This window comes from Rhinolophus ferrumequinum, chromosome 3, assembly GCF_004115265.2.
Source record: "Rhinolophus ferrumequinum isolate MPI-CBG mRhiFer1 chromosome 3, mRhiFer1_v1.p, whole genome shotgun sequence".
Taxonomy (NCBI): domain Eukaryota; kingdom Metazoa; phylum Chordata; class Mammalia; order Chiroptera; family Rhinolophidae; genus Rhinolophus; species Rhinolophus ferrumequinum.
This window is the reverse complement of record NC_046286.1, coordinates 14,901,304-14,912,502: the sequence shown is the minus strand read 5'-3', so window position 1 is coordinate 14,912,502 and position 11,199 is coordinate 14,901,304. Positions and strand designations below refer to the sequence as shown.

The window sequence follows — 11,199 nt, the reverse complement described above, 5'->3', positions numbered from 1 at the left end:
ACTGGTAACAAAGGGTTATTTTGAGAGGAATGACATTTCAAGCAATTGGAATTTCACTCTATTGGAAGGTTTCACTCTGATCTTCTTTAATAGAAACAAGGTGATCACCAAAAAATACATGGATACTAAAAATGTGGGTATTTTTTTCTTTTAACGTAAATGTTGGGCTGTCTAGTGGTCAATTCACACTCCAGTCAGTTTCTTATCTTTCTAGTCTCCAGCTAATGAAATCTACATCTATCTACATGCAATAAAAATAACCCTGGGGCCCTGCAGTTAGGCTTATTAAGCTGTAGTTATTTATGAGGAAAGTAAAGCAGACTGAAATTTTGGAAAGATTGTCAATAAAGAGTACAAAAAAATTTTAATTTGAGTTTAACCCTTCTTTAACTAGAATATCTCAATGCCCCAAACTTTCATATCTCTGAATGTATGTAGGACTTGGCGTCTAAAGCACACGAGATGCATAATACACATATGGTAATACAGACCAGCATAGGTAGGATCAAGTACGATTCTACCTGTGGAACAGTGCCTGGTTGCATGCCATTTCCTATCTACCTAGAATTGTTGCTGTGTGTTAGTAACTCCTCACTGCCCTCTCCCGAACTAAAACACTAAGCTCCTTTAAAGAGACGGAGTGTAGGTTATCCAATGTTTGTGCCCCGTCTCACCTTGTCTAACATCCAGCAAATATGAGATGCTCGAAAATATTTCTTAATGGTTGGCTGAAGAGTTCATGAGACAGTGTTCGAAACTTTTGGGTTCACCTTGGAGCTCACTCTTTATTTCCCTGAAGTCCCTGACACCCACTATACTGTAATGCTGAAAATGGAGTGATAACAGAGAGCTGAGGAGAGAAACGGTATGTGTGTTAGTTAAATGTGTTTCCAATATAACTTCTGAAGAATGGATCCTTCTAAAACAGTCCATACAGCATTTCTCTGTCTGTCGATGAAAAACTGCCTCGTGCTTATTGAATCACATGGTTGTGATTAGGTAATGATTTAGTCCGTTCCCCTAGTTGGCCACAACATTTTGCCTCGATTGGGTGTTACATTTAGAAGCTTTGAGATGAAGGGACTCTGTAGTCCTAGAATTCTCTGGTTAAAAAACAGTTAAACAAATTCATCGTTTTTGTCTGAAGGTATCTTCATTTTCTAAACTTCTAGAAAGAGTTTAGAAAATACAGAGAAGAAATTAAAGAACATCTATAATCCTTACCTCCAGAGATACCTACTGTTAACTTGTAAATAATTATCTTTCTAGGCTTTTTTCTAGTGAGATAGAAATATAAATATGAATAACTTTTTCACAAAAAAAGAGCTATTATTGAGAACCAAAACCAATGTTCTCCTCTGTCTTTGTGATACACATTTATGGGCAAAGCATAGTTTCCTATTTCTGTGCCAAACAATACTGGGACCAGACAAAAATAACTTGCTACTTGCTCCAGAAAATATTTGCTTATTTATCAAGACCAACAGCTTGCTCAACACTATTTGCTTCAAGACCTTACCTGACTGTGCCCACCACTCCAAAGCTACTACGTCATAAACTGCCCAATCCCAACCAGTTCCCAACCTGGTAAGACCCACCTTATACACACTCAGCTCTGGCACTAAAACTCTGTAAATATACCACCACCACCCCCAATATTCCCCCTCTGAAATACTACCAAGACTCTGTCAAGAAGGTGTTCTTTATTGAAATAAGTCTAATAAACTTAACTTTTCTTGATCAATAAGCTTTACTAGTGTTTTCTTGTTGCTGTTTGTTTTTGGTTTTGTTATTAATTATGAGCTCACATAATTTTCACTCAGATATCATAAACATCTTTCCCTGCCCCTTTTCATCGATGACATTATTTTTATGTATCATAATTCATTTAACCAATTCCCTATTATTTGATCTTTAGGGTATTTCTAATTTTTTACTCTTATAATCAATGTTATAATGAAGTTCCAGTAAGTTAGATCTTCATTATCTCTATTTTCCCTCCAGAATAGATTTCTGGAGGTGAAATTGCTAAATCAGAAGGCATGTATATTTTCAGGCTCCTGATGTATATTGCTAAATTTGCCTTCAAATTGTTCCAATTTACTTTTTTTACCAGAAAAATATGAGTGCTTATTTTCTTGTATCTTTGCCAGTATTCAGTTTTATCACTTTTCAATTCTTTTTAATTTGATAAGCGAAATACACCTGATGGCTATTTATTTATACACTTGTTGAATATCTCTTTTAAGTGCACAATTCCACTTTCTTTACTGTCTTGAGGTTTCCTCTCTCTTGAAAGTGTGCTAGCTTCTTCCTCTGCAATTTAGCTACAACATATTTATGAGGTTGCCACATCATGGAATGAGTTGAGTATAAACTGGTTCTTATGGCCCTGTAGTTCCCCTTTGGACTTTTTGGTATATTTTTAAATAGAAGAACAAATGTAGAATTTCTTCTGTAACTAAAACATGAGAAAATTTAAAAAGACAAAAATCTTTACTTTAGACGACATAAGAATTTCCATCTTAGATCAAACCCAGTCTATATCCTGCCAGTAGAGTCTCAAGGGAATATATATTATGGGAAGGTGTGTGTGTGTATGGATGTGTGTGTCTGGGGTGAAGTTAGGAGTACTTTCTGACTTACAGTTTTGGAAACATTAGTACCAGACTTCTGAAGAGCTATTTTTTACCAGAAATTTCTACCAGAAACTCTCACAATTCACTGAATATTTGGCCTTCAGAGTAATGTCAGGGAAGATGAGTGTGCATGAAGTGAGGAGGAAAAAATAATATATATGGCAAGCTGGTGTGTCCTGCACTGGAATTTGTGGAAGTGTTTAGGAAAGTGAAGCAAGAGAACCTAAAATGCTAAATCTGTATTTCTAGGGCACTGTGATCTCCTAAGTACTATGGCCTCTAAAATAAGACCCAAGAGATAGGCAAATCTTCAGTCTTATATCCTAGTTTAATTAATGGGGAAAGGAAACTTTACATTAACTTGGAACCAAAGGACTTCTGGGAAATGGTGATCTTCAGTCTTCCGTTTTGCTCCCTCCACATCCCCATGTGTCACACGTCTCCTTGAGTACCATTTCTTATCACCATGTCAGTCCTTCTCAGAGGGATTCTCAAAAATCAAACCAAGATGGCACCAACTATCTGGACCTTATTTTATGAAGATGCCGTATAACCTGAAAACAAAAGCTAGGAGAAATGTGATGAATATGAAAAAGCATGAGACTCTAACGGAACCACTACATAATAAAGACCACAACAGGGCCAAGTTCAACATCCAAAAGAGACATGGAGCCCAAAAGCTATCATGTGGTTATTTAATTCTAGAAAAGGGAACTATATGAGGGTATCCATGGGGGTAATGAAAGGAGCAGTTAAAATGTAAATTGCCCACAAGAGACTATTTTAAAATGCTTTTTTGGAGTACCTTGCAAGGAGCTCCAAAGTCAATAATAAAAGACCCTATAAATGCATCAAGGCAGAAAGCCAAGTAGATAATCAGTGCGACCACTTGACCCAGAACTACACTGAGAGAGGCGGTTCTTTTCCCTTTTCTACTCTGTAAAAATGAAGAAAGACAACAAGGACTTCTTCATTTCCACTTTTGATAAACATCTTCATAAATATGGTTTCAAACACAAACATGTCTAATGGACTGAGGGCAACAGATGCCAACAAGAGCCATCCTGAGGGGAAAGCCACTGGGTTAAAATTCATGGCAAAAGATGGGGATAAGCTTCCCCGGGAATGCTCCATACAGGTAAGAACACAGCCCCCGTTTCATCCACAGAATAGCGTTGCTCTGAGATACTGGTCCAAGGCTACCATGGCCAAAAAGACCAGCCAAATGCTGGGCTTCCTCTGGAAAGGTCTTGGCATGACATATAAAGCTTTGCTTTTCCTGGTGCAAAACCAAGGTGTGGTCATTCCTGTCTGATTGCCATATGCCAAAGAATATCAATCATGATGACAGTCACCATGCTGAATGCCTAGCCTTGGGTCCTCATGTGCTAAATGGTATGTATTTGCATTATCTGAGATTCTACTTTTTAATTAAAAAAAAATTCAGCTACAGTGGACATTCAATATTATATTAAAGGTAAAGGGATTAAGAAGGTTAAACTGGCATGATCTCAAATTTTTAAAACACTCCCATAATATATACCAGTTTTCATTTATAGAATAGGAATCGGAGGCCCACAGCAGTTAAGCAAATTGCTCATGTTCACAAGCCAGTAGGAGCTAAGATTTCAAACAAAAGACTTACATCAAATCATAAAGAAGACAGACTGAAACAAAAAGTAGTCTTCTTCCATCTTAAAGGCAGAGCTGTAATATGATCAAACTCAAAGTAATGTAAAGTGTTGTGAGTTGATCACCAGGTAGAAATATGAACCATGTAAGAACACATAGTATGGAAAATCCTGAAACAGTTAAAATTAAAAATACAAATTGCTTAACAATGTATCTTTTAGACTGTTCTGTGTAAGTGCATACAGGAGTTTCTAAGGTGTTTGTTTTGTGTTCGCACTGTTTTCATTATATGAATGTAGCATTATTTACTGATTTATTTGTAAATATTTTTAATTGAAAAGAAAACATGCACATACAAAAAAGAAAACTCATGCAGTTCAAGAAGCATTACAATGAAAAGTAGGTGACCTTCATACAGCAAACACACTCACCTATGTCCCAAAGGCCACCGCTGTTAACAACTTCTTGTTTTTACTTACAGAAAATTTCCACATGTACATACACACACACATGCACACACACCTCACATTGCACATATATGTTCTTTTTAATAAAAATATAGGATATGTGGGTGTATATGCAGGCATTCTATGTATTTTATCAAAAATGGGAGAACAATGTTTTTATCTTGCATTTGTTACTGACTATATCTTGGAGAACTTTCCATATGAATATATGTTTCACATTCTTTATAACATCAGCATAGTGTTCCACTGTATAAATGTAACTTTATTCACTCAACCCGTCTACATTTAATTGACATTTAGGTCATTTTCAGTCTTTTGCTATTGAAATAATGCTGTAGGGAACATCTTTGCAGGTATTTTTGAATGTGTGTGAGAAAAATATTTGTAGGGTGAGTTCCTGATGGTATACTTATCAAATCCTGGGATGTGCATTTAATTAATTAATTAATTTTAATTTTAAATAGGAAATTTACTTGCATGGTTCAAAAATTAAAATAGCAAGATATGCCGGATTTTTTTCTGGTCAAGATGGCAGAGTAGGTGAACACTGTGGTTGAATCCTCTCATGACCACATCAAAATTACAACTGAACTATAGAACAACCATCTTTGAGAATCACCTGAAATCTAGCTAAACTGATGTTCTACAACTAAGGACATACAGAGGAAGCCACATGAGACTGGTGGGAGGGGTGGAGATATTGAATGGGCTGGTCTCACACCTATGTGTGGCAGTTAAAATTTGGAAGGAATATCTCAGCTGCAGGGGTTTCCTTTGAGGAGTGAAAGGTCCCAGCCTCACACCAGGCTCCCTAGCCCAAGTTTCCAGTGATGGGAAGAGAAGTCCCAATAACTTGTGGTTGTGAAAACCAGCGGAGAGTATGTCTGAGTGAGACGGAGGGTGACTGGAGACCCAGACATTCCTCTTAAAGGGTCCATGCACAGACATACTCATTGACAGACTCACTCGCTCTGAGCTCTAGCTCTGGGGCACCAGCGCTAAAGGTGCCAGGGACATATATGGAGGAACTGAATTGTCTGGCTGCAGGCTGAGGTCTGGAGGGGCAGCCCTCCCCTCCAGTCTTTCTCCCAGACAGAAGTGCTGGCAAAAGCCATTGTTCCTTTGTTGAGCTTTTCTCCCTCCCAGCATGCAAATGCAGGCAGCCACCATATCTGGGTCGCCATCAACCTGACTGAAACCATTTACCCTGCCCTGGTGATTCCCTGAGACCCTGCCCCACCCAACTTGCAGACTCACCAAAACTGCTTCCAGTGGCATTTCCACACAAACGACCTCTTTTGGCTTATGCAGCATACTTTCCTAAAACCTCTTAAAGGTTCAGAATCCACAAACCAGCAGCATCCGGTCTTGGTGTGCCCCATACATTTTGCTAAGCAGTCCCAAGATTGGCACAAGGAGCAGCCAACCTCAGTTCACAGCTTAGCCTTTCTCAGGCATCTCCAAGTCCAGTGTGGGTGGAAGACATCTAAGGATCACTCATGCCACTTGGCCCTGGGCAGGGCACATGTGACAGCTGGACTTGGCCTATGGAAGTGCCCCTTCCAGTTGGCTCTGGGGCCAGCACACCTGGTGGCCAGCTTCAGATCATGCCTGAGCAACACCAGAGCACATTCACAGTTGACACACCCAAAGGGCAGACTGGGAAGGCACCAGAGACCTGCTAAAGTGAATCCTGCTCTATAGATTCAGCACCTTCACAACAACTCCTACATTTTAGTCGTGACCAGTCCTAAAAACAAATCATTATGAGATTCTAGCCCTCTCATTGACATGCCAATAGCAACCAAGTAACAACTACAACAGGAGGGCAAACACAACCCACACAAGGGACATACCTGGAGCACCTGGTTCTGGTGACCAGAGAGATTGCACCACTGGGCCCCACCGGATACCTACTTCATAAAGCCACTCTACTAAGACCAGGAGAAATTGCAGCTCTACCTAATACAGAGAAACAAACACAGGGAGACAGTCAAAATGGGGAGACAAGGAAACATGTCCCAAATGAAAGAACAGAACAAAACTCCAGAAAAAGAACTAAACAAAACAGAGACATGCAATCTACCAGATGCAGAGTTCCAAACACTGGTTATAAGGATGCTCAGTGATCTCAGTGAGAACTTCAACAAAAAGATAGAAACCTAAAAATGGAGGTAGAAAACATTAAAAAGAACCAGTCAGAAATGAAATATACAACACATTTCAATACATAAATGAATATATACAATATTATATATTCATATATAATATGTAATATACAATACATAAATGAAATAACTAAATATAGAATACATTAGAGGTAATCAACAGTAGATAAGAAGAAGCAGAGGAGTGAACCAGCAATTTGGAAGATAAGGTAGCAGAAAACACCCAATCAAAATAGCAAAAATAAAAAGAAAAAAGAATTCCTCTCCCTCCTTCCCCCAAAAATGAGGATAGTTTAAGAGGCCTCTGGGACAACATCAAGCATACCAACATTCACATCACTGGGGTATCAGAAGGAGAAGAGAGAGAGAGATCAAGGAATTGAAAACCTATTTGAAGAAATAAGGACAGAAAATTTCCCTAATCTGGTGAAGGAAATAGACATACAAGGCCAGGAGCATAGTGCATCCGAAATAAGATGAATCCAAAGAAACCCGCACCAAGACACATCATAATTAAAATGCCAAAGCTTAAAGACAAAGAGAGAATCTTAAAATCAACAAGAGAAATGCGGTTAATTACCTACAAGGGAGCTCCCATAAGACTGTCAGTTGGTTTCTCAACCGAAACTTTGTACTCCAGAAGGGATTGGCAGGAAATATTCAAAGTGATGAAAAGTAAGGATCTACAACCAAGATTACTCTACACAGCAAAGCTAACATTTAGAATTGAAGGAGATACGTACATAGGACTCATCCCCATTTTTCTAGCTGCATGTTACTCCACAGTGTAAATATCTCATAGTTTAATTAGTTCCCTTTCGATAGACACTAAAGTTGTTTCTAAATATTTGCTACTGCAAACAATAGTATAATGAATAAATGTGTACATACGTGTACCTCATTTTATACTCATGAATAGATATAGGAAAATGAATATAGCATGTTACCATTTGTGTAAAGTTAAGGGAAAGAAGAATTATATATCTGTGTTGGCTGGCAAATTTTTAATAATTCCTTGGAAGGATAAACAAAAGCTAATAATAATGTTTCTTGCTGGGAAGGGAACAAGGTAGGAACAAGATTTTTCTCTGTACATCTTTTTATGTTTTATTATTTGAATCGTGGATATATGCTACTGGGCTACATAAGTATTTTGAAAATTATGTCATGTGTCTAAATTTGTCCATGACAGGTTCAGATGAACTCATAGAGTTTATTTTTTAAAATAGGCCATTTGGGGCTCTCAGGCTCTTGAAGCAAAGTTACCAATGGCCATAGTGTTTCTCTTCCAAATTCATCCCGTGGTTCTCTACCTGGCTTGTAGCATAACCATCACCATCAATTTTTCATGAATTTTCTTCCCCAGGTGGTTAATTTAATATTGCTAGCATTATCCCCTTTTCCTGGAACCTTAGGAACATTGGAAATACCAGTAACAGACCCTTCCTACAGAATCAAATTAAGGAATGTGATATATATATATATATATATATATATACACACATAGATCCAACATCAAGTGAAGAGACATGTAGCTGTGGAGAATCTCTGGGCAGTCTTGGTTTGAAAATTCATTCAAGAACCCACATGTGAAATCGAACTATACACTGCTTTGTGCTTCAAACCCCAGGGGTCCCTCAAGGGTGAAACCTCTGAAGCTGCTCTCACATCAGTCATTTTCTCTGAACTGCTACTTCTGTGAACACCCAATAGTCTCCCACCACTTGGATCTTCCAGGAACTTTAGGACCAAACAGTGTATGCTGGTGCTGCCTTGGTAGTTTTTCTTTAACCATGCTTCTTCAACAAGTCAGGCTATAGCCAGAGTGAGGTAATGGAGGAATTCAATCTATTAAGCTCTATCAATCATTTTTCCTGCTACTTCCAACTCTTTCCCTCCTCCTCTCTTTGTTCTAAGAGCCCTTTCTATGACAATTACGTATCCAGTGGCTTCCCTGCCGTTCCTTCAGGCTTACAACCTCCTACTATATTTGTATTATAATTCTATTACATGTGAGTCTGTTACACTGTGTTGCATTATATCAGGTTGTATCTTTTTAGAATTAGAGCAAAAATTTAAAAAGCCATTCACACTTTCAGAGGGTGAACTCAAAGTTGAAGTGACAATGGATCTAAGATTCCACAGTATTCCAGGTATTCATAGGATAAATCATATGAATAGTAACTTTGCTTTTTCACATATCTATGTGTAATAGTTTGATTTATAATCCCCCCAAAGATTTGTTGGAGTCCTAAGCCCTGGTACCTGAGAGTGGGACCTTATTTGGAAATAGGGTCGTTGCAGATATAATCAGGTTAAGATGAAGTCACAGTGGATTAGAGTCGGCCTTAATCCAATAGGACTGCCATCCTTATAAGATGAGAATTTGAACACAAACACAGAGAAAACATGACCATGTGAAGACAGAGGCAGAGGTTGGGATCATGCTACCATAAGCCAAAGAACACCTGGAGCCACCAGAAGCTGGAAGAGACAAGGAAGGATTTGCCTAGAGGCTTTGGAAAAGTATAGCTCTGCCAACACTTTGATTTGGGACTTCTGGCCTCCAGAACTGTGAGAGAATACATTACTGTTGTTTTAAGCCACCCAGATTGTGGTACTTCTTATGGAAGCCCTGAGAAACTAATGTACCGTGTATTTGTTTTATTTCTAAATACGTCCTGCACATGCCTCTTCCTTGTTCTGTTTCCACATATTCCCAGCCAAGATGGAAGGTCACTCAAGCATCTTCAAAGAAGCTGTCTGTTGCATCGAAACCAAGATTTCAACATCCCATGCCATGGCATCTGAGACCAAGTGGCCAGCTCATGCCACCTCCCTGGCCTCCCCTGTAAGCATTCCAGGGCTACTGCACTGAACCGGGCATAGGTAATGTCGCAGGAATGTTCTGAAGATCAGAGGTTTGGCTCCATGTCATTACTTTGCACATCATCCCACATCCAAAGGGTTTCCCATCAGTCTTGCCCTGGCTCCAGGCATTTGAAAAACATGTCTTCTTTTGCTTTCCTCCACCTCATCATGCAAGGAGGTACTCATCAGTGTTGTCCATTCGAAATGCCTTTGAGCTCTGCAGTGACTGAGAAAGGGACAGAAAAGGCCCATTTTCAAAGCTGTTTGCCTGAAGAGCACCTGGAGGACTTATTTGGCAGGTTTTTCCTTCAGATTTCCTTTCAGGTGATCACGGATTTGGCAGTGGGGCACTTGGCTAATCCTCAAAGAACACAAATCAAAACACCCCGTTCTCCTGCCCCATAATTATGTTATCCAGTTACTCCCCTCAAGCCGGTGATAAAAGGAAATATACCAAGTGGGTGCTCGACAGGTGGCCTTAAAAGGTTTAAATTGCCACTTGAAGCTGGGCTGATGAAAGGGGTCTGTGCAGGTGTGACTTAAGCGGACGAGGACAGGACACATTTGTTCAGGGTGGGGCTGCTCAGAGTACACCCAACTGGTAGAGGGTTAGGCAAGTGTCTTCTCTGTGGTTCACCTTTCGTTACTGACCCAGATGCTGAGGCACAAGCCTGAGCAGTGTCAGGACTGAGGGCTGCACCTGAACAGGTGTTGAGGATTCTGCCTCCTCATGCCACATGGTACCATCTATGACATCTCAGGACCCATCTCAGGACCTAAATGAGCCCCTTTTGAACTGACCCAAAAAAAGCCCGTAAGGTAAACTGTGATTGTCATAGTTCAACCTTAAGTCCCATTCCTCGTACATGAGGCTGTCTTCCTTAGTTATTGAGCGTTGAGATCCACATGTATGAGAAGGTAGTCTCACTGCTGTAAACAGTAACCACCATATCTCAGGGTTTCACAAAATAAAAGATTAATTTCTCATTCAAATCACAGCCCAGCTGCTGTGACAGAATCCTGAGTGGCCTCGTGGCTACTGCATTCTCCTTTGCCAGAGACTCAGTTTCTCAGCCTTCCTTCTGCTAAAGGTGGCCATGTGACCAAGTTCTAGGCAATGAAAGAGAAGGTGAGTCTTTGGAGAGGCCTAGAATTATCCTCCATGATCAAAGGAAAGCACTTTTCTACTGCCTCCTTCTTCCAAATCCTGCTGGGGATCTGGTATCAGCATGCAATACCTTTCTGCCGAGATAATTTTCGTTCTAGGCTGTCTCCTGCCTCCGATCTCTCTTCTCCCACTTCTGCCTTTACACTGCAGCCAGTCATCTTGTAAAAACACTGGTCTGATCATATCAGTTCTCTCTGTAAGAAAGCTTGACTTCCTTTGCCTACAGGATACCTCCAAATGCTTACATTTAAGGA

The 11,199-nt window shown here is 39.7% G+C and overlaps 1 protein-coding gene across 1 annotated transcript in view; it reads left to right on the top strand.

Annotated features, from left to right (window-relative positions):
• The window catches only part of CLIC5 (chloride intracellular channel 5), a 170,129-nt gene extending 159,237 nt beyond the window's left edge, over positions 1-10,892 (top strand). Inside the window, exon 6 of the mRNA XM_033102409.1 lies at positions 10,777-10,892. Coding sequence (XP_032958300.1) covers positions 10,777-10,866 — 90 coding nt within the window. The 3' untranslated portion in view covers positions 10,867-10,892. The remainder of the gene's footprint in view (positions 1-10,776) is intronic.
• Positions 10,893-11,199: the final 307 nt, after the last annotated feature.